This window comes from Neltuma alba, unplaced genomic scaffold, assembly GCF_004799145.2.
Source record: "Neltuma alba isolate B1F8T4 unplaced genomic scaffold, ASM479914v2 tig00011916_pilon, whole genome shotgun sequence".
In the NCBI taxonomy this organism is placed as follows: domain Eukaryota; kingdom Viridiplantae; phylum Streptophyta; class Magnoliopsida; order Fabales; family Fabaceae; genus Neltuma; species Neltuma alba.
The window spans coordinates 99,826-122,289 of NW_021636509.1; the positions used below are offsets into that span (position 1 = coordinate 99,826).

Consider the following 22,464-nt stretch of genomic DNA (forward strand, 5'->3'; position numbering starts at 1 on the left):
ACAATACCGTCTTGATCATCATTACTCAATAGTTATCAACATAGACCACTTAAGCTGTGTTTGCTTAGTGCAAGACAAACAGATGGTAGAATCTATAATGTGCCTATAGCTTCTGAGGTTGCAGCATTAGTTATTGGTGATTTAGACATGACATCTTCAGTTAGGGATATTATTATACAAGAACATTCTGGGACTCCTCAAAGGATTAGTGAATTGCATGCATCTTATTTACCTCTTCAATATCCTATCCTATTCCCTTTCGGAGAAGATGGCTATAGAGATGATATTGAACATAGAGAAGAGACCGTTAGGGTGACCAAAACAAGAAAAAGATTAAGTATGCGTGAGTTCTTTAGCTATCGCTTGATAGTAAGAACAAATGAGCCCTCTACCATCTTGCATGCTTCTAGATTACTCCAACAATTTATAGTCGATGGATATACAATGATAGAATCACAAAGGTTGCTATGGGTCAAGACACATCAAAGGGAGCTACGTGTAGACTTATACCAAGGATTATCTAATGCTATTGTTGGAGGGGAACGAAATGCTGCTTCAATTGGGAAGCGAATCATTCTTCCATCTTCTTTCACTGGTGGAGCAAGATATATGGTCAACAATTATCAAGATGCAATGGCTCTTTGTCGGTCTGTTGGGTATCCTGATTTATTTTTGACATTTACTTGCAATCCTGCCTAGCCGGAGATCACAAGGTTTTGCTCACAACACGCAGTCAAGCCATCCGACCGTCCAAATATATTAGTTTGCATTTTCAAACTGAAGTTACAATGTCTCATGAAATTTCTCAAGACTGAGAAGATACTTGGTGAAATCATAGCAGGTTAGCTCATATAATAATATTCTCCTTATTTACTGTTCTTTGTATTTACTTCATTTCTAATTATGCAATTTTAAACTGTGACATCTCTTCATTCACTTTCTCAGAAATTTACACAATCGAATTCCAAAAGAGAGGACTCCCGCATGCACATATACTATTATTCCTTCACCCTAGAGACAAAATAAAAGATCCCGAAGCCATTGATGCAGTTGTGTGCGCAGAAATACCAGACAAATCATCAAGCCCCATTCTGTACGAGTTGGTGAAGAGATATATGATACATGGTCCATGTGGTGTTAGTAACCCAAAGTCACCATGCATGAAGGAAAGAAAATGCACCAAATATTTTCCCAAAAAATACAATCACCACACCATTGTTGATGAGGATGGGTATCCTACTTATAAACAAAGAGATGACGGTAGAACTATTGAAAGCAAAGGTGTACATCTAGACAACCTGTATGTCATACCATATAATCCAATATTGCTACAAATGTTTCAAGGGCACATCAATATTGAGAAGTGCAACCATTCAACTGCAGTCAAATATTTGTTCAAGTATATCAGCAAAGGAAATGATAGAGTAGTTGCTGCACTTTTCCAGAATAATACTGATGGTAACAACAAAATAATTGATGAGGTGCAACAATACTACAATTGCAGATATATATCTGCATGTGAAGGTGCATGGCGTATATTTGGATTCAATATCCATCATAGAAATCCTGCAGTAGAAAGATTGAGTTTCCATTTACCAAACCAACAACATGTCATATATGCCAATACAGATGATGTTGCTGCATTGTTGGAGAAGCCGAGGGTATGTGAGTCATAGTTTCCATCTTGGATGGAAAAAAACTCAAATGATGGTTTTGCTAGAAGTTTGACTTATATTGAGTTCCCTAATCATTACGTCTACCAAAAGGATAAACGAAAATGGAAGCGTAGGAAGAAAGGCTTTGCCGTTGGTAGGATGACGCATATCTCACCATCTGTAGGGGAATTGTATTATCTCCGTGTGTTATTGACCAAAGTTAAAGGTCCATCCTCTTTTGATGCAATTACGATAGTTGATGGTATTGTATATACAACTTTTAAGGATGCATGCTTTGCATATGGTCTTCTTGATGATGACAATGAATACATAGCAGCTATAAAAGAAGCATCTGTTTGGGCAACTAGGACTTCCTTGCGAAAACTATTTGTTAGTATGCTGTTGTCATGTAGTCTTCAACATCCAGACTATGTATGGAGGGAGACATCAAAATTTATTTCAGAGGATATGTTGTACTTCCCTCGAGATGATCCTACATTTACAGGTAACTGTAAGTACTTTTGCAATCAATTATTATGTTACTTAAGTTATATGCTTGTACTTCATACTTATGATTTTTTAGTATACTTACTTTTTAGGTTTAAACATTAGTTTGGATGATAAAGAACAAGCAGCACTTAAAGACATTGATTCCTTGCTTCGTCAAAATGGGAAGAGCCTCCACAACTTTCCTTCTTTATCAATTCCGAATGGAACTCAACCAATAGATATCAGGAACCATCTAATCATTCAAGAGTTAAGCTATGATAGGCTTGAGATGCAACGTGAATCGATCAAATTGCTCAATATGCTTAATGCTGATAAAAAAAAAATTTATGACGAGGTTATTTTGCATGTTGAAAAAGGTGAAGGTGGATTCTTCTTCGTATATGGTTATGGTGGTACTGGCAAGACATTTTTGTGGAATGCATTGACCTCTACATTACGAGCAAAAGGTGATATAGTCATAACTGTTGCTTCGAGTGGGATTGCAGCTACTTTATTGCCATCTGGTAGGACTGCTCATTCAAGGTTTGCAATTCCTATCCAAATAAATGAGTCTTCCATTTGTTCTATAAATCAGAACACTCCACTAGCAAATTTGATCAAGAGTACAAAATTAATAATTTGGGATGAGGCTCCTATGGTTCAAAGGTTATGTGTGGAGGCGTTTAGTAGGTCTTTGCAAGATATCATGCAATCTAGCAAACCTTTTGGTGGAAAATGCATTATTATGGGTGGTGATTTCTGTCAGATTCTCCCTGTTATTCCTAAAGGAAATAGGGCCTCCATTGTAGATGTATGTATTAATTCATCTCACTTGTGGGATTACTGCACTATTTTCAAGTTGACAAAAAACATGCGTCTGTCTGCACCAAAAAATCCTGTGGATGTAGAAAAATTGGCTTGGTTTTCACAATGGTTATTGGATGTTGGAGATGGGAAATTAGGTGCCCCAGTGGATGGAATTGCACAGATTGAAATTCCAAAAGAGATCTTGATTTCAAACCCTATGGACCCAATGCATTCTATTGTTCAATCTACATACTCAGATTTGATAGATAACTTAGACTGCAATGAATATTTCAATAAAAGAGCAATATTGGCACCCACAATTGAGATGGTTAACCTTATCAATGAGTACATGTCATCATCTTTGCTAGGAGAGTCATTTGAATTTCTAAGCTGCGATTCTGTTTGCAAGACCACTGATAAAACTGATACTTTTGATGATCTGTACACAACAGAATTTCTCAACACAATTAACTGCTCAGGCATGCCTCCCCATAAGTTAATTTTGAAGGTGGGAGCACCTATAATGTTATTACGAAACATTGATCAAGCATCAGGACTATGTAATGGCACACGCCTTCGTATATCAAAGTTGGGGAAATCAATCATAGAAGCTGTCACATTGAATGGGTCCAATCCAAACAAAAAAGTCCTTATTCATAGAATGGATATGAATCCCTCAGAGAATAGGTGGCCATTTCGAATGCAAAGAAGGCAATTTCCAATATCACTCTCATTTGCCATGACAATCAATAAAAGTCAAGGGCAATCTCTTCGTTATGTTAGTTTATACTTATGCAAGCCTGTTTTTACACATGGTCAATTATATGTTGCACTGTCTAGAGTTAAGAGCATGGAAGGGTTGAAGATTGTTGTTGCCCAAACTGGTTCTGATGCATTGAACACAACAACAAATGTGGTATACCCAGAAATATTTAGGAATGTTTGAGGTTCATGGTAATGTAAGTAATATGGCACGTGGTATTCACTATTTTGTTTTTATAGTTCCTTTACCATTAGCAGTAAATACTGGTATCCATAGCTCATTATGTTTGTCAACCGTTACAATTTAATTGTTTAAGTTATGACATAAATAACTCACGCTGATCAAGCACTAACTGTTTGTGGGAATATCCCTTAACATTTCCCTTGTCCTTTGTGTTTTAAAGTAGTTCCCCGTGTAGTGCACGAGTATAACAGTCTAGTTAATATAATAATTATAACAAGTGGCTGGTATTTATTAAAAAAATTGGCTATCAAGAAAATGTTTTATTAAGAATATTATGAATATTGTCAAGAGCAATATTCAACCAAGTTAAATAAATCTTTGTATTGATTAAAGCAATCATAGCTTATGTGGTATAACTGTTTAAACAAATATCTGTTAGATGCAGGATATAAGAATGATTCAATTTACCTATGAATTTTTATGAAAAGATTTAGAAATAAGTTTGTTATAATTGCTGTTTATGTTGATAGCATGAATATTATTGGGACTCATGAAAAGCTTACAAAGCCATGGATTGCTTAAAAAAAGAATTCAAAATGAAGGACTCGGGAAGAACAAATTTTGTCTTGAATGACAAATTTAATATTTAAGAAATGAGATTTCTTTTTTTGTATCAAGAAACCTATACAAGAATGGTTTTGAAGTGTTTTTATATGGATAAATCACATCCAGTATGTACTCTAGTGGTTGTAAGTTCTTAAGAGAGAGACAAAGTTCCATTTAGACCTTAAAAGTGTGATGAAGAACTACTTGGTCCAAAAGTACCATATCTTGGTACAATTGTTGCACTTATGTATCTTGCTAAGCACATACGATCTGATATATCATTTGCTGTTACTTACAAGCAAGATCACCAACATGAAGACATTAAAATGGAGTTAAGCACATTCTTTGGTACTCTAGGGTTACTATAGACATGGTATTATTTTACTTGAATGTACCCAAGACTGACTTTGTTGATTATGCAGATGCTGGATTCTTATCTGATCCACATGTCGGTAGATCACAAACAGTATATTTGTTCACATATGGTAGGAGAACCATTTCATGACGATCTCTGAAACAAATTATATCAACCACATCATCTAATCATGCAGAAATTCTAGCAATATATGAAGCAAGTTGAGAATGTGTAAAGTTAAGATCGATAATACATCACATATGAACTACTTGTGGCTTGTCTTCCAGTAATATGATCCTAACAATTCTGTATGAAGATATTGCATGTATTGTGCAACTAAAAGAAGGGCATATCAAAGGAGATAGGACAAAACATATTTCAACAAAATTCTTCTTCACTTATGATCTCCAAAAAATGATGAAATTAACATCCAACAAATCCCTTCAAATAAAAATCGAGCAGATTTGTTCACTAAGTCACTTCCAGCCGCAATATTTGAAAAGCTTACTAATTATATTGGATGTTACGAACTCAGGGATGTCAATTGATGTTACCAAGAGGGAGAATTAATATATACTGTACTCTTTTTTTCTCCTCTATTTTTTTCCCACTGGATTTTCTTAGAAAGGTTTTTAGTAAAGCAGCATTGAATAGTTTATAATAGATGTGTACTCTTTTTCTTCTGCTAGATTTTTGTCCCGCAGGGTTTTTCCTAGTTAAAGTTTTTTAATGAGGCACATTCTTAAATAATAGACATCCAAGGGGGAGTGTCATAAATATTATCAAGAGTAGATGTCCATCTCCTCTTCCTCTTCAATTTCATCAACTCCCACTACTTCCACTAGGCATTAATCTTCTACTACTCCATTACTATCCACTATGCCTTTAATTTTGTAACTCACTCCCACTCACATTCATGTAGTTTATTGCTCACTGCCTATCATTTAAGTATAAGTGTAACCTATGTGTAAGACTATACTTATAAATAGAACATATCATGTCATTTGTGTTGCAAGACAAGTGAAGGAGTATCATTTATTTTCTTGTCCATATCTCTTTTCTAGTCTACTTTCTTTGTTGGTTAATTTCATAACAAAGAAACATTAATAATCTTTTTCAATTATGAATTTTGGGATATAAGAATTTATTATAATTAATTAATCTCTAACACACTCTAATGCAATAGCTCTTCAAGATTGAGAGTATTTTGGTACTTTCATTAAAAATTATATGGTATTTAGTGAATTTTTAATATCAGTTCATGGGTATTTCTGACTCTTGACTCTTTTATTTTAATTGGGGTATTTTATTTCTTTCATTAAAAAAATCATGAGCCACACAACCCAAAAAACAGATATTAGTTAAATTTAACGATAGTGATAATTATTGATCTTTGCTTAAACTTGGATTGGTAGATTTGAACCCAAAGAAAGTTTATAGTGTTAGGTGAATTTTTGGTGTATTTTCATAGGTATTTTTGACCTTTAATCCTTTAATTATAGATACACAAGGTAAACAAGTCATATGACTCATAAGTCATAAAAAATACTCCCCATCTCTCAAATCTTGTATAATATATGAGAAAACTTGTTAGTTAATTAATTACAAAAATACGTATTATTATTGGATTTGTACGGATGGTTTAGATTATGCCATATGACTAAGAAATGTTCTAAACATATTCTACCGCAGAAGAAAAGTAATTATCAAAGAATTATAACTAATAAGTGCCCAGATTCGGTAAAAAGGTTTTAACAAAGCAAAAACATTTATATCTTATTATCTATGAAACAGAAAGAACATGCAGACTAAAACAGGAAAATAAAACACATCCAGCTCAAGTAAAGTTGATTGTTTTACCCCAAAAAAAGAGAAAATCCTAATTAAATACAGTTAAAACACCAAAATTCAAATTCAGGTCTACATTTTTAATAAATTCATAATTATATACAACTAATAAATTCCCAATTAGTGCTACGTAACTAGGAATTTCTAAATCTTGTTAGATGACCACGTTGCCCCTCATTTTCCCCCCTCAAACCACCTCGTTTTCCCTAGAGGCAGCTCTATTTGGGTTAGCGGTGAAAGCCACTTATAAACTGCTTATGGAGTTTAAGCATGATGAGTTTGTACTTGTGGTGTTTGGATTAGGAATGAGAAAATTTGGCTTTTGCATAAAAAGCCACAGTTATGTCCCTGGAAGGACAGTAGGATTCCTAAGAACTAAATCGCAAAGGGAAAGTTTTCTCGGACTGAAAAAAGAAGAAGTTAGAGACTCAGAGGAAGTCTTGGTGCCCAGGAATGAGAAATAGAGATAAATATAGGCCAAAGATTATGTTAGAGGCCTCAATAAGGTGAATTTTGATGTTAAGCCAAACCAGAGGCAAAATCATAATTTTGCAAAATTTAGGGGTTGGTAAGGGCAAAAATGAAAATTATGCCCGAAAATTCCAAAAAAAATTCTAGAAAATGGGAAATGGTAGGTGCCTGAACACTCCAGAAAATTTTAGAAAAATAGAAATAAGGTTCAAAGGCATGTATGAGGCTAAAAATGATGAAAATGCCCCTAGAAGGAAATTGTGGAATTCCTAGGGTTTTGATTGATTTTGAATATTATTAAAAATAAATATTTAAAGTACAGGGAAGTCTCAGATAATTGGAAGAAAATGAAAAAAAATACTTGAGAAATTATCACAGGTTTTAAAAATAATTCTGTCCCCAGAAAGCGAAGAGATTGGCTTTAATGGAATTTAAAGCCTATTTATACACTATCCAGGGAAAGTCAAAGTCAACTGTCTAGAGGTTGACTTTTGACTTAAGAAAAATTAGAGGAATTCCCCATGATAAATAAATATTATTGGCACCCGAAGATAGATTCTCAAAATTGTGGACTGGTAGAAAGAATTCGGTCAAGATCACTCCGAAATAAATATTATTAATTATTTTAATTATTTTAATGGAAGAACAAGAAAAGAGCATCATTCTCTCTTTGGGCATGTTATACAATACCATATAGATTTATTTGAGGTGAGAAAATGGTACCATAGTATGTCCCAGTAGTCCCAAGTAAGTTAAGGCCAGAAAAAGTATCCTATATGGTGTAGAATGGTAAGATAGGTAGAGGAATGCCTAATGTTTGTATTTTGCATAAATTTTATATTAATTTCCTCCCTATTTTAATGCCAAAATGATGAAGGAATATCAAAGAGACAAGTGTACAATCAGATGGGAAAAGAAGGTATTATGTGTACGGTTGAATGCAAGACATATGTACGGTCGAATGCAAGACACGTGTACTATTGGATTAAAGGCATGTGGCTTGATGATGCAAGAATGATGTCATCAAGATGATGTAATCATGATGTCATAGGACACATGCCATCACAAGATAAAAAGAGAAAACGGACGGTCTAGATCAAGCCACATATTTTTAAGATCAACGGTCCAGATTCAATCTTGTTTTTTATAAATACCCCCTCCCCACCCGTCATTTTCTTGCAAGCTATGGACCTATGGGGAAACTCTTACAAAATGGATTCTAGAGAGAGAAAGAAGAGGGAGAGAGAAAGGTCAAGCGGTCATATGCAAGATCAAACTTCAAAACAAGGTATGTTCATAGTTTTTAATGTTGTTTTCACTACCCTTGTTGTTGTTGAGTTTGGTTATGGATTTTAATGATTTTTGGGAGCTTGAAACTCTAGAGGGATATGCTGCACAAAATTCTTAAAAATAGGGGAAGATGAAATTAATGTTAGAATAATGTTTAAAGGTTTGAAAGGAACAAGAATAAGTGGTTTTATATTGAAATTGGTTGAATTTCATGACGATGTAACTTGAGTTATATTTTGGCCAAGGCTAGTTCATAGAGAAGGAGTTTGATTTTGATTATTTTGAGCTTAGAAATAGATTCTACATGCAAAATTGTGTGGGAATAGCATGTGGAATTAATTTTAGAAAGGTTGGAAATCAAGCTCAAAAGTTAGAAGTCAATATAGCTCAAAGAAAACAAAGTGTTGATATTGTTCATTACCATGGCTCTAATGAATGAATGGGAATGATGTGTTGATGCATTTAGGGTCATGAGACATTGAGGAAGATGAATGGCAAAGGTTGAGCAAGCGACCTTAATGGTTGGTAGCAAAAGGAAGCAAGAGGAAGTAAAGAGAAAGTTTAAAGACACAAGGTAGCAAACTTGACCTTACTCTTATCTGCTTGGTATTTGCTTGCAGGTATGACATGTTTCTATGTTTATATGATTTTATGAACTCATGTTGTGATTGTGAATGTGTTTGAAATATGCCATCGGCTTATGTATTTTATGATAAATGTATGATGATTTCCAAACATATCATTATGTTATAAAGATGTTAAGTTGCAAGCATGTTATAAATACCAAGCTTATCATGTATATTTGGGTGGTTATTGTTTGTAACTGAGATTTTTTCAAATCTCACCCCTTTCTAACCAACCATTTAGGTCAAGTATGATGGACAATGATTGCATGAAGGAGAGCATGAGAAGGAAGGAGAAGAAAGTGAAGAATTATTCATGTTAATGAATGAAACTATTGGTTAATGTATGATTCTCCTATTGTGTAAATTATGTACAAGAATGCTAATGATGCGATGTATTGGTTTAGAACATTTATGGCATGACTGAAAATGTATAAGAATGAATGGGAAAGAGAAAACCCAAGTTATGCATGCCAAAACAATAAAAAGAATTAAAGTAAGAATTGTCCCATGGAAAAAAAAACGTAGGTCCTAGAGCAGTCAGTTTCCAGCTCTAGTTTGACCTATCAAATGTATAAGTCAAGCCATGAAATTTGGTATGTTTAAAATAAATACCTGGAGCTTTAAAACAAGTGGCAGATCATTTTAAATGGATGTGTGTGCCAAGAGTTATGCTTGATCAAAATTAGGGCAGAGAAATTAGAACGTATAGTTTTAACCAAATAAATAGTAAATTTCAACGAATAAACTATATGAATTGGGTAAGAATAAGTCCATTTTCATATTTTTCTCCTATACAGAATTGAAAGAGTTTCGAGTAGAATTTTGGAGCACCTTAATACGATTTTTATTGAATTAGTTATGATTTTTCAAAATTAGACTAAAAATCTGGAATTTGACCCGTGAACAGTAACCCAAGAACTAATTGCAAATTTTCAATCTACAGGCTTGGTTCGTGAATTGCTTAAACCGTAATGTTTCCAAACGCATACTTTGAGGGGTCAAAGGAAGGATGTTTCACAGAGAATTCGGTTTCTCTGTGTATCTGATAGAAAGGATATAACTGAACTGATAGATCATACAAATCATCAAGCCAACGACTATCCCCAATTTGGTTGGACCGAAAAACTTAAATAATTCTATTAAATGCTAGTAATGAAAAAATATCCTGGTTAGACCGTGGATTGATGGACTAACCTATTATGGGTTCATACTAAAGCAACGCGAGCCAAAAGGCCCACTCCCAACAGGATTGGTTTGTAGTCAACAAAAACTCCTCATTTTTTTGCAGGACTGTAGGTTGGGCCTGGAGACCAACCTGTATTGCACCCCTTTTGTCTTTTAAAAAAGATTGACACAAGAGATGGTGACCAGTGAGCGTACTCAAAGATCCAAGGATTTAATCAAGAGGAGATTTTTAAATCAACAGAATTACAATAAGTGACCTTGGCAGGAGCATTATACATAGATAATTCTCACATATCCTTTTCCCTCTAAAGGGTTAAAATTTTTTATATTGGTTAATTAACTGCAAAATTATAAAATTTTATTGATCAGCATTTTGCAAAATAACTTTATTCAAACTTTATTACTATTTTTCCACCTTGTTTTTGAAAATATTTGAAATATTTTTTTATTTCAGCTAAAAAAAGAAATAGTTACTTGTTTATGTTACAATTTGTATTCTTAATTATAGACTTCATTGTACGTCTATGAACTTAATTATAGACACTTGTAAATAAAAAGTCTCCATTCAGAACATATTTTTTAGATTAAAGTTAGTAAAAATGACTTTTCTTTTAATTTAATTTTCCTAAGCAAAATTGGATAATAATCAATTAGTATAATATAATTTGTATTTGGATAATATTTTGTAAAAATGTCAGTAAATTTTGAACTTGTTTGGATTCAGCTGAAAAGCATGTTTAAATGTAAAATGTTTTAAAAAGACATGGATTTGTGCGTGTATTATACGTATATAATTTGATTACTTTAAAAGAAATGTTAAAATTAAAATTAAAATAATTAAGAAAAATCCATATCCAAGTAGGTCAGGCTAGTCACAGGCTTAATTACAACCTCTTCATTTATCTGAACATTAGTACCCTTTTAATATTTGACGCCCAACCTATTCCTACTTGAGCAAAATGTTCTAGGCATCTATACATTAGACTTGTTTCCTTGTTTACAATGGAAGTAAAAATGTGAGATACAATCCAAATTAAAAGAGAGGAAAATTACTAATTGTTGAAAAGCAAAAAGAAGTAAAAATGTCAGACGCACAAAATGGAAGGGGAAAGTAAATGGAAAGATGAAAGGAAGGTTGCCATTAGCAAACCTCCTTTTCCATTTCTCATGAGAGTCTGTTAGTTAGCAGAACGGAGAAAATGGTGCGTAGCAGAAAAGAAGAACACGAAAGCCACACACAGCTGAAGAAAAAAGAAAGATAGAGAGAACCAGCAAATATTAGTACTCCTCCGTTAAGACTCTTATACACACTAGTATAAGGGTCTTATATTTAGGATTGAAGGAGTATATGTGATGCATTACAGAAAAACAAGCAGAATTTAGTATGTAATAATGTGAGAGGGTATTGTTTAATTTTGAGATGAAAGCTTCAAGTTCTTGTTCTTCTTTCTCCAGCAGCGTGGGGAGAGGCTTTAGAGAAGAGTTTAGCAAGGAAGAGTCACTGGGTACTGTCTAGATATTGTGTGGCCCAAAGGGTTATTATTAGGGGGGAAAAAAAGAGAGCATATATACTGAATTGGGTTTAACAGAAGGAGTTAGTCTCTCATAATGTGACAAATTAAATGTTTGAATTCCCATTGGGAGAGGTAACTACATTTAGTATTTGGTAGTGTCTCGAATAGAATTGCCTCCAATAGGAGGATACCTATACTTTAATTAAAAAAAAAAAAAAGATTCTAAGTTCCTTTATACAGGCCTAATAAAAAAATGTCCAATATCGTTTTTGTCCATACCATATAATTCTTTGGAAACTGAAGTATAATTAACAACTTTATTAGAATTTTTAAGTTGAATTCGGACTTCCATTAACAAGTTTGTGCTGGTGATTAATTATTTATTCCTACTGCCCTAGTCCTTTCTTTTGTGTAGGTTGAAAAGGTATATCTTGCTGCTCTTACCATTTCTACTTATATGCTCAAATCCTTCATGTGAAAATTTGTAGCACGCATTAAGATTATAAAAACTCAGATTATAAAAACACTGTTTTTTGCATGCTTCAATGAATATTCACAATTCCTTTTTCATTTTTTTTCTCGTTCCAAACATCATGGGCCTCAATTTTCCTTCTTCTAGCACAATGATTTTTCATCAATGGCTCAAGATGATCAAATCAATATAAAACGCGCGGCTAATGGTTAATTCTCTCATCCATAAATATTTGACAAATTTCTTTTCTGCCTCAAGCATACTTGTAATTATCAATCTGATATAAAACAGTAACTAGCAAGTAAATACAGAATCAAAATTAAAACAGTAAATATAAATTATTAGAAGCCGAACAGCCTAGTTCGTTTCATAGTATGCCCCTATTTGACCTACCAAGTTTATTTGGTTCCTCTTTGTATCCAATAGAAACATATTATTGAACAGATAGATCATACAAATCATCAAGCTTACAACAAAAAAACTTAAATTGCATGATTAAATGCCCGTAATGAAGATCGTTGAAAGTAACATTATATTATATATCACATGGCAAATCCATCCAACAAACAGTTGTTACTTAGCCTGGATCAAAAAATATTAACTAAAAAGTATGATCCTACGTAGACCAAGCCAAAGAAGTTACAGATCCTGCAAGAAACATGATAGTGTGTTGTGTATTAAGATAATATTACTTCCGGTTCTAAATATAAGAGCTAGCTGACTAATTTGAGTAGATTAAATAAATAAGTTAAGTTAGTTATTTGTAATAAATAGGCACTCCTCCTGTCCTTAATATATGACCTAATTGTTGAGTTGATTTTGGTCCTAAATATAAGATCTATTTCTCATATTTACCAATTTTTCCTAAATTATCTCAATAGACACTTCCTTAACCATAATAAAATAGAAGAAGGAGAGAGGATATTAAAGAAGATGATTATGGTATTTTAGGAAAAACATGTCATATTTCTTCTAATTAACTAACTTATCTAACTTCCTTAATCTAATCAAATTAGTTAAATAAGTCTTATATTAAGGACCAGAGGAGTATTATTTTTTCTAAAATATCATTGCTAATTAAGTGTATTAGCTAAAACTACTATTATTAGAACGACTACTTTAAAAAAAAAAAAATAAATATGAAAGAGAAGATAGATTGTGGTATCATATTAAAGACTAAAATAAAAGTTAAGGTCTTATATTAAGAACCAGTATATTTTTAGGGCATCAATAAAGAAACAAGATGACTTCATATATCTTACCAATCTATTGGTTAGGTACCTCTAAGAGATTATTCTGTCTGTAACTCTTCTTACAAGCCTAGAGAAGGTTTGTCTCCAAATGCGACTGAAGAGCAATGATCTGAAAGACCGGGAAGGCTGTCCAAAATCCAAAAGCAAATCCGTGTCTGAAGCTCAAGCGAGATTCTTGGGGGAAATGTGAGTCATCATCTTCAAGTCTGATAATACGCAACACAAACTCAAACTTGCATGTAACAAGATCTGCCATGGACATAATGCATGGAAAAACTTCCACTTAAAGCCCGTTATAGTGACAATATCTTCAATACAAGCTCAGAATTAAAGAATTATCAATACGATGCTCTGTTTTAGCAGCCACTTCTGTATTGGATCATGATACCGTATTAATAGGAAAAGTATTGAATGTGTAAAAACAAGAAGTAAATATTAGTCGCACAAAAGGGAAAGAAGATGCATGTGAATGGAATCTGGGGAAGTAAAGGGGAAAGATGAAAGGAAGCTGCCATTAAACGTCCATTTCCATTTTGTTATGTGAGTTTGTAAGCCAGCAGAATAGAGAAAATGGAAGAGGGAAAGAAGACGACGAAAGGCACACATGTGAGTTTGCTCTCTTTTGTTAGCTATGGAGAAAATGGAAGAAGAAAAAAAGAAGACGAAAGCGTCAGAGCTGAAGAAAGAAGAAATATAAAGAGAATGCAAAGATTAGCTTGTGATGTGAGAGGGTGTGAAAATGGCGTACCGTTTATCTGCACTAACCTCCCCATTTTGTCACATTTCCCAGTTTGCAGTGTTATATGTGATAGTGAAATGATTATTGGAACAAAATGGCATTTTGGGTATAATGGTAGCAATTAGCATGATCACATTTAATTATTAATATTTTTATTGGCTATTTATTTTTTTGCTAGTATGAATGGTGCAAACCTCCGGTCAACGTTCGTTGGGGGGGGGTGTTGAAATTGAATTTGATTGTGATGATATTCTTTAATGTAGAAGTTCTTGAACTGAGATTCAATAAATTTAATTTGAACGTGTGTTTTGACTATTTTTAGTTTATTTAAATTTGAATTTGTAACTGTGGAAGGATTTTTTAATCAATATTTTAATATAGATAAAATAGAAGTATGTTAACTTAATGATATGACACAGTAAACACTAAAACCCTTTTAAGAAACTTATGGCGCGGGGGAATTAGTCACTGCGGGGGAATTAGTCACTACTATTACTGGCAATAGATATCATAAGCTTAACCCAAAAAAAAAAAAAAGTAGTTCTATTACATTTGCAAGAATTTGGGAGATGACAAAAGCCTCAGAGCTGAGGAAAGAAGAAAGATGAAGAGACTGGCAAAAATTAGCATGTATGTGATGTGAGAAGGTGTGAAAAAGCTATGGCATCCAGTTTCTCTCCCCTAATAACCTTCCCATCTACTGCCTTCCTCTGCTTTAGTTTGGGCGACATTGTTTTGTGATGAAATTGAAAGCTTTGGAAAACCCTAAAAAAAAAAAACACTTTAACAGGTACTTTTATGTAGTAAAAAAAAAAACTTTTTTTACATATTTACATAGCATAAAGTCACTTAAATTGAGTTAAATCAAACTTTTCATTAGTTAAATGACTTGTGTCATACTAGAGGTACTAAAAACCAAATCAGTCAATAAACTAGTCGAGATAGTAATTCAACGGTCAGTGATTTATATCGGAGTCAATTTTAGGTTAGACCGGTCATGATTAAAATATTCTTTTAAAATAATAAGAATAAAATTGAAAGCCTTAAAATATAAAGTATAATTATAAAAGAAATGTAAATAAGCATTTCCAATAAAAAAAAAAGTAAACAACCATATAATTTACATAATTAATAATTTTGTTGGCAAAAAAAACATAACTAATAATTTTATATTAGGAAAAAAAAATCCTTCATAGTCCATACCCTGCACTTGGCTCTAATTGAGTATATAATAATAATAATAATAATAAGAATGATTTTTCAATTTTAACATGGCTTGGGACCTGAAAAAGCAAAACGTTGAAGGGTGAAAATGAGCTTCAGTTGAAAAGTGTGAGATGGGAGCACGTGACATATAACCATTGAATCATCTTCTTTTAATTAAAAGTAAATAAATTATAACCATCTCTGATAACAAAAAAACAACAAAATTATAACTATCCATTTCATATGAAGGGCTATGGTACAATAACTTCTCTTTTTTAGAACACCCCTTTCAATTCCAAGCTACGAAATCTACAGATCTCGGGCTCTCTTGCAGATCTGGTTGGATTTAGAAAGCGGAAGAAATGGGGGAGGGGCTCTGGTGTTCACCAAGAAAAAAAAAATGGATCAAGATGGATGATGAGGCTAAGAGTTTGACTGGTTTTTTCTCCTTTTTTTTTTTTTTTTCCTTCTTAGTTCTTCTTCGACTCTCTCCATTTATTCAACTCTTCTTAATTTTTTGACGGTATCTTTTTTTTTCCCCTTCAAAACCTGACATTTCCAACATCTGGGAGTTTAAAAAAAGACTTGGTAACTTGCCATATCTGGGTTACGACTGAGTCACCCTCGAGTTGCAACAGGTTGTTTTTGCAGTGGGGTAGAAGCTTGACCGGACCAAGCAAGTAACCGAGCAGCTGGTTTTTGAGGCCAACCCAGACGGTCCGGTCTGATCATCAGTTTCACGCTCTTCTTCCTCTAGGATTGTGGGAAAATGGAAGGTACTGATGGGAAAATGTTTCGCAAAGTTCCAAGAAGAGGGGATCACTGGGGGCAGCTAATCAACAAGCGTCAAAGTCGTATATCTCATGCTTTTTAGCCTTAACGCAGCAAATACTTCATACCTGAAGCAGCATTTTCCATATTATAGATTATAGATTGTTAAACGAAACATTAAGAGTACTCATACCACTCATTTGTCCTCCATTCTCGTCTATTAGGAATATATTAAATTGATAAAATTTTTCATAAAAAAGGATTGGATGATGAATGTACAAAATATCTATAAACTTATATCAAAAGTACATTCACCACGATAATTTTCCTTGGAAGTATAAAAACGCTCGTAAACTTTAGAAACAGAAATAGGAGAAAAATGACATTTTGGTTAACGAGAGTCAACATCCGTTACTTTTCTCAGGCTTTTGCCAGGTGGTGTTCAGGGGTAACTTATAATCTGAAAGTACAAGAATATCCCCTACTAAAAAAACACCTTCTGGCATCTCATAGGCTGGACGCCGGGCGGCTCTTACTGAAATAACGTCGGTCCATCTTCCTGTGCAGCTCCAAGATAAAGAACGGCTAAAAAAAAAAAAGGCCATCCCGGCCCATTATATATATAAAGAAAAAAGAAATTTCGCCCCATTTCCTGTAAGTTTCTCAAGCAAGCGTCGGCAAAATGGGGGAGCAAGAGAGTAGTAATAGCTTCCAAGGGACTGACCGAAGTGTTATTTTTGCTCCTATTTTTAAAGTTTATAAATACTTTTATACATTCAAAAAAGTTATAGTGCTATGACGGTAGATTCACTTTTAATATAAGTTCTAGATACTTTTATATCTTCATCTAAAAAAATATTGGAAAAAAATATGTTATGAATTTTTTCTTATGTTTCTTTTATTGTATTCAACAGAGTTAAAATTTTTAAGATGCAGCAGGTAGCTTAATCTTTTCCACATCTTTTATTCCATATACATATATATAAGTTCAGCCATTCGGAGAATAAGTTTTTTGATGTAGAGATAGAAAACCATGAAGAAGGTTAAAAACAAGACTAAAGCACAGGCACAAACACAGAGCGGTAGCTTTCATTTTGTATGTCACAATATTCTTTTCAAACAACATATGGGACTTCTAATTTATTACTACTTCCGATCCTTAATATAAAAATTAAATAAATTTTAAAATATTAAAAAAATTAGTTGAACTGATTATTTATAATAAACATGTGTTGGTTTTCTTAAACTTTTTTTTTTATAATGTGTATTCAGACTACTTTTTGGTAGGAATCCCTTATAATTAATAGGAATATTATTTTTAAAAAAAGATAAAATGAATTTAGGTGTTATATTTAGAATCAAATTTAACTTTCTAACTAACTCTTTGTTTTTTTTTTTTGTCAATATAACTAGCTTTTATATTAAGAAGCAAAAATAGTGTTACACTAATTTATTATAAGCTCCCCTAGCTTACGTTTTTTCTACAGTATTGGGCATAAAGAAAGGGGGGAAAAACTGTTTCCAATAGTATATCTTTCAAAAAATCTTTAAAGACTAAGTATCAATCACTAAAAGTGAGACCCGCAAAGACTAAATTATTCAACCTCCAACGCCACAAACATAACCCTGACACAAAAATTATTTTGTGTTTTTTTCTTTAGAAACAAAACAAAGTTGTAAATTATTATGCCAGTTATTATGTAATAAAATACCTATTATATAACTCAAATGTAGCAACCCACCAAGGGAGGTGCGGAACCCTCCCAAAAGAGGTGTATGCCACTTGAAGCAACACGCACACAGTATTCTTTAGTAAAAGACAAAAGAATAGTTCGCTCTGTGCCCAGTGCGTGGCCGTGTGCTTCCCAACGTTGGCTTGCTTTCTTCTTTATATGCCTTTGTTACGCGAACTATGTGCCTTCAAACTCGCAGTATGCCTGTATTTTAACATGCCAAAGTGTATTCGGTTTCTCTTTATGTCCAACAGAAATCATATAAATGAACACACAAGTCATACAAATCATCAAGCTATCAGCAATCCTTACTTTGTATAGAACATAAAAAACATAAACAGTTCGATTGAATGCTAGCAATGAAGATTATTGAAAGTAACATTATATTGCATATAACATAGCAAATTCTTCCAACACACGGTTTTTACTTGGATCACAAATTATTAACTATCAAGGATGATCCTACGTACAATAAGCCAAAATAGTTACAAATCCTGCAAGAAACACGACAGTGCGTTAAGCGTTCAGAAAATATTTTTAATGTGTTAAGAAAGAAACATGATTACTTTATATGATGACCCATCTATATATTGGTGAGGCACCTTGCCACATAAACGGCCACCTTGGTCTGGACCCTGTCTGTAATTTTTTTTACAAATGTGTTGTAGGTTTGCCTCCAAGTGCGATTAAAGAGTAATTGCCCAAGGAAGGCCCAAAATCCAAAAGCAAATCCAAATCTCAAGCTCAAGTAAAATTCTTGAGTGAAATGTGAGTCATCATCATCTTCATAATGGTCAAATGCTTTAGGTGTAAGTATTTCATCATCAAGGCACCTTTTGTCCAGTGGTGCTCCGCAGAGATCAAGATTCCCCTCAAATGTGTGCCTTTTGGGATTTTTCCTGAAAGATGATTGTTTGACAACTCTAATACACTTAGGCGATCAATATGAGCAAGACTTTGTTAGTAAAAGATTTTTCTGGGCATAAAATGAATGAGGGCTTATAGAATTTTTTTTTCCTATTTAGCTTTTCAGAAGTGCGAAGTTTTGATGGGGGAATCTGTTTTATTAGGATGTTTTGTCTTATTTGGAAAGGGCATTTGGTGCTAGTAATGCGAGTTAGGGCGACAATGGAAACATAGCACAGCAACAATCTGCAAACCTAATCACCAAGTCTTCATCAATCCCTAGTGATCCATCAGCCGCAGATACATCTACTTCTGATCTGGGGCCTAGCGCTAATGTGCCTGAAAATAATCTGTCCAGGGCTTTTTCTGAAGAGGCTCTTGATTATGAAGCCATGATACTGGATATGGGTGGACAGAATTTAACCAGCCCAGCTGGTTTATCATCAAATGATCTATCGAGGGCATTGGTTGATAGGTTTTCTATCGTTGAGTTGGAGCTTAAATTCCAACTTTACAAGGTTGAATTTTTGCTGCTAACCAGGAATTTGAAGCTAGCCAAACGTGAAGTGAAGCTCGCTATGGACATAGCACGTGGAAGAGATTCTTCAATGGCTCTTCTTTTGAAATCTCAGCTTGAATATGCTCGCCATAACCACCGCAAAGCAACCAAGCTATTGATGGTATCAAACGACAGGACAGACCCAGCATTTTTGAGCATTTTAATTTCCACAACAATCTTGGTTGCATTTACTATCAGCTTGGGAAATACCAGACATCATCTTTACTTTTCTCGAAGGCATTGACTAATTGTTCATCCCTTAGGAAGAACCAACCGCTAAAGCTGCCAACTTTCTCTCAGGATAACGCTCTTCTTATAGTATATAATTGTGGTATGCAGTACTTGGCCTGTGGAAAGCCATTACTTGCTGCTCGCTGTTTTCAGAAGTCTAGTATGGTCTTCTACAATAAGCCTCTCTTGTGGCTTCGGCTAGCTGAATGCTGTCTGATGGCTTTGGAAAAGGGCCTAATTAAATCAAGCCGTGTTTTACCCACAAGATTGGAAGTTGGAGTGCATGTTGTTGGGAAGGGAAAATGGAGGCAACTTGTACTGAACAATGAGATTCCAAGAAATGGATGTGCAGCTGAATTTATCGATATCTCTGGCCCGGCAGTTCCTGTTAAATGTCCTGTACTTGCTGGATTCCAACAAGACGGATAATTTAAAGTCTGGCTTGGCTTTCAATTCGTTAAGTGAGGAAAATCATTCAGGTGATGTGTCATCCAGCAATTCAAACAATAAGAATTTACTCGGAATCGATTTCAAGGCATTTTCATTAGCATTAAGCTTAGGTCAGGCTAATTCAAAGGGGGACGTGAAAGAGCAAAAGGGAGGTACTAATCAGGAGGTCATTCAGAGCTCCCTGTCCCATTATGAAGATATTTGCAGAAGAGAAAATTTATTGATTAAGCAGGCAGCCCTTGCTAACCTGGCATATGTGGAATTGGAATTAGACAACCCTGTTAAGGCACTGTCAGTTGCAACATCTCTTCTGGAACTTGCAGAATGCTCTAGAATTTATCTCTTTCTAGGCCATGTTTATTCAGCAGAGGCACTCTGCTTGCTAAATAGACCAAAGGAAGCTGCCGAGCATTTGTCAATTTATTTGTCTGGGGGATACGCTATTGAATTGCCTTTCAGTCATGATGACTGCAAGAAATGGCAAGTGGAGAGAACTGCTGAATTTAAAGATGGAACTGCAGGATCTGCGCCAGCCAACATTTCTTCATCTGACGATTCTCAACGTATAGATTTTCTTAAGCCAGAAGAGGCCCGTGGGATAATTTATACAAATTTTGCGGCATTATCTGCAATGCAGGGTGAGTTAGACCAAGCCCATCAGTTAGTTGCCCAGGCGTTATCCATATTGCCGAACAGTCCAGAAGCCACAATTACTGCAATTTATGTAGATCTCTTGCTTGGTAAGCCGAAAGAAGCTTTATCCAAATTAAAACAATGTAGCCGCGTTAGATTCCTTCCCAGTGCAATTACATTGAGTAAGTATTAGAGTCTGTTTTATTCATGGGCTTTATCATTTTTTGCTGATCTTCTTACAGCTAGTTAGCCGGTAGCTTAATCTTTTCCATAGCTTTTGTACCATGTATATAAGTTAAGCGATTCAGAGAATAATTTTTTGATTTATTCCTTTATTATGATTTTCAAATTCAAATTTAGGAGCCTCATTCATAGGTGTGGTGGCTGTCTTTTAATTTTTGCTGCGGCCACCCTAGAAATTTGAGGTGTCCTTTTTTTTTTTTGGTTGAGTTGTGTTTCACAGGCTAATTTAGTTTATATGAGAAGTGGAGCTCGTGCTGACATTGAGAAAAAACAGGAAATTTGATAATGATTATATTTTGGGAATGATATGTGTGATAGTGATTATATTTTGGGAATAATGTTGGCATGATTTTATTTGATTATTAATTATTGGTATTTCTATTAACTATTTATTTATTTGTTAGCATGAATGTTGCAAACCTCTAGTCAACATTCGTGGGGAATCTTGAATTTGATTGTGATGGTATTCATTAATATAGCTCTGGAACTGAGATTCAATAAATTTTATTTCAATGAATGTTTTGATTATTTTAGTTTATTTAAATTTGAATTTATGACTGTGGAAGGATGTTGTACTTATTTGGAATCGGATATTTCAGCATGAACACGTATCAATTGTACACTTTTGGCATACAATGCATTTTCTCAAGCAATTGTCTGGTGCAGGTAAAAAAAAAAAAAAAGATCTAATTCATTTGTGCAAGACATTGATAAGCAAGATCTCTTTGGAAATCACTTTTTATAGGAGAGCCGTCAAGCTATGTTACATGTCATTCTATGTGGCAATAAATTTCAAAGTGGGCCCCGGGGGGGGACTTCTAAATGGAATGTTGGCCGAAAGTGAATTGGATTTAGAATTTGGATATATAAATTATATTTTTATTCAAATAAATTAATTTCTTACATTTGTTTTGTCTAAAAAATACTCAAAAACACTATCAGCTAGCTCAAACATGTTAATTTTAATGAGGTCTAATGCCCCTGTGTTTTTTGGATTCACTGGCCTTCACATTCGTGCTTATTCTGTTTTAAGGAGGTGGGTTTTTTAATTAGATGAATTTTTTTATTTACTATTTTTATAACTTTTATTAGGCTAGTAATTGTGTTGCCAATCGACTGATGGAATTAAGAGTGTTAAGTCCATTTTAAGAAAATTAACATCATTTTCAAGTTACCTCATGATCGTTCTAAGTATTTTTCAAAATAGTACTAGCATTCTAAACGGAACTAATAAAAGTGACAGAAGACCAAGAAAATTTGGAGATTAAAAACAAGATTAAAGCACAGGAACACAGTGGTAGTTTTCATTTTGTATGTCACAATTTTCTTTTCGCATAACATACAGGACTTCTAATTTATTAATACTTGTTATCTTAAATATATGACCTAATTTGTCCTAAATATAGGGTTATATCTAAGACCGAGATAGTATTGCATTAATTTATTATAAGCTCCCATATGGTTAGAAAGAAGAGA

The 22,464-nt window shown here is 33.8% G+C and overlaps 2 protein-coding genes and 1 pseudogene across 2 annotated transcripts; 2 read left to right on the forward strand and 1 right to left on the reverse strand.

Annotated features, from left to right (window-relative positions):
• The first annotated feature begins 795 nt into the window (after positions 1–795).
• Positions 796–3,897, forward strand: LOC114719456 (uncharacterized). Its single transcript, XM_028904968.1, has 4 exons — positions 796–841; positions 946–1,661; positions 1,767–2,160; positions 2,255–3,897. The coding sequence occupies exons 1-4, from the start codon at positions 796–798 to the stop codon at positions 3,895–3,897; spliced, it is 2,799 nt and encodes a 932-aa protein (XP_028760801.1).
• A 976-nt stretch (positions 3,898–4,873) lies between these two features.
• On the forward strand, positions 4,874–20,938 carry LOC114719457 (CCR4-NOT transcription complex subunit 10-like). The gene is given in 5 exon segments (XM_028904969.1): positions 4,874–4,955; positions 10,909–10,931; positions 19,247–19,591; positions 19,594–20,009; positions 20,011–20,938. Coding segments are annotated over 5 exon segments (1,794 nt in total).
• LOC114719498 (uncharacterized) lies at positions 17,970–18,089 on the reverse strand (annotated as a pseudogene).
• Positions 20,939–22,464: the final 1,526 nt, after the last annotated feature.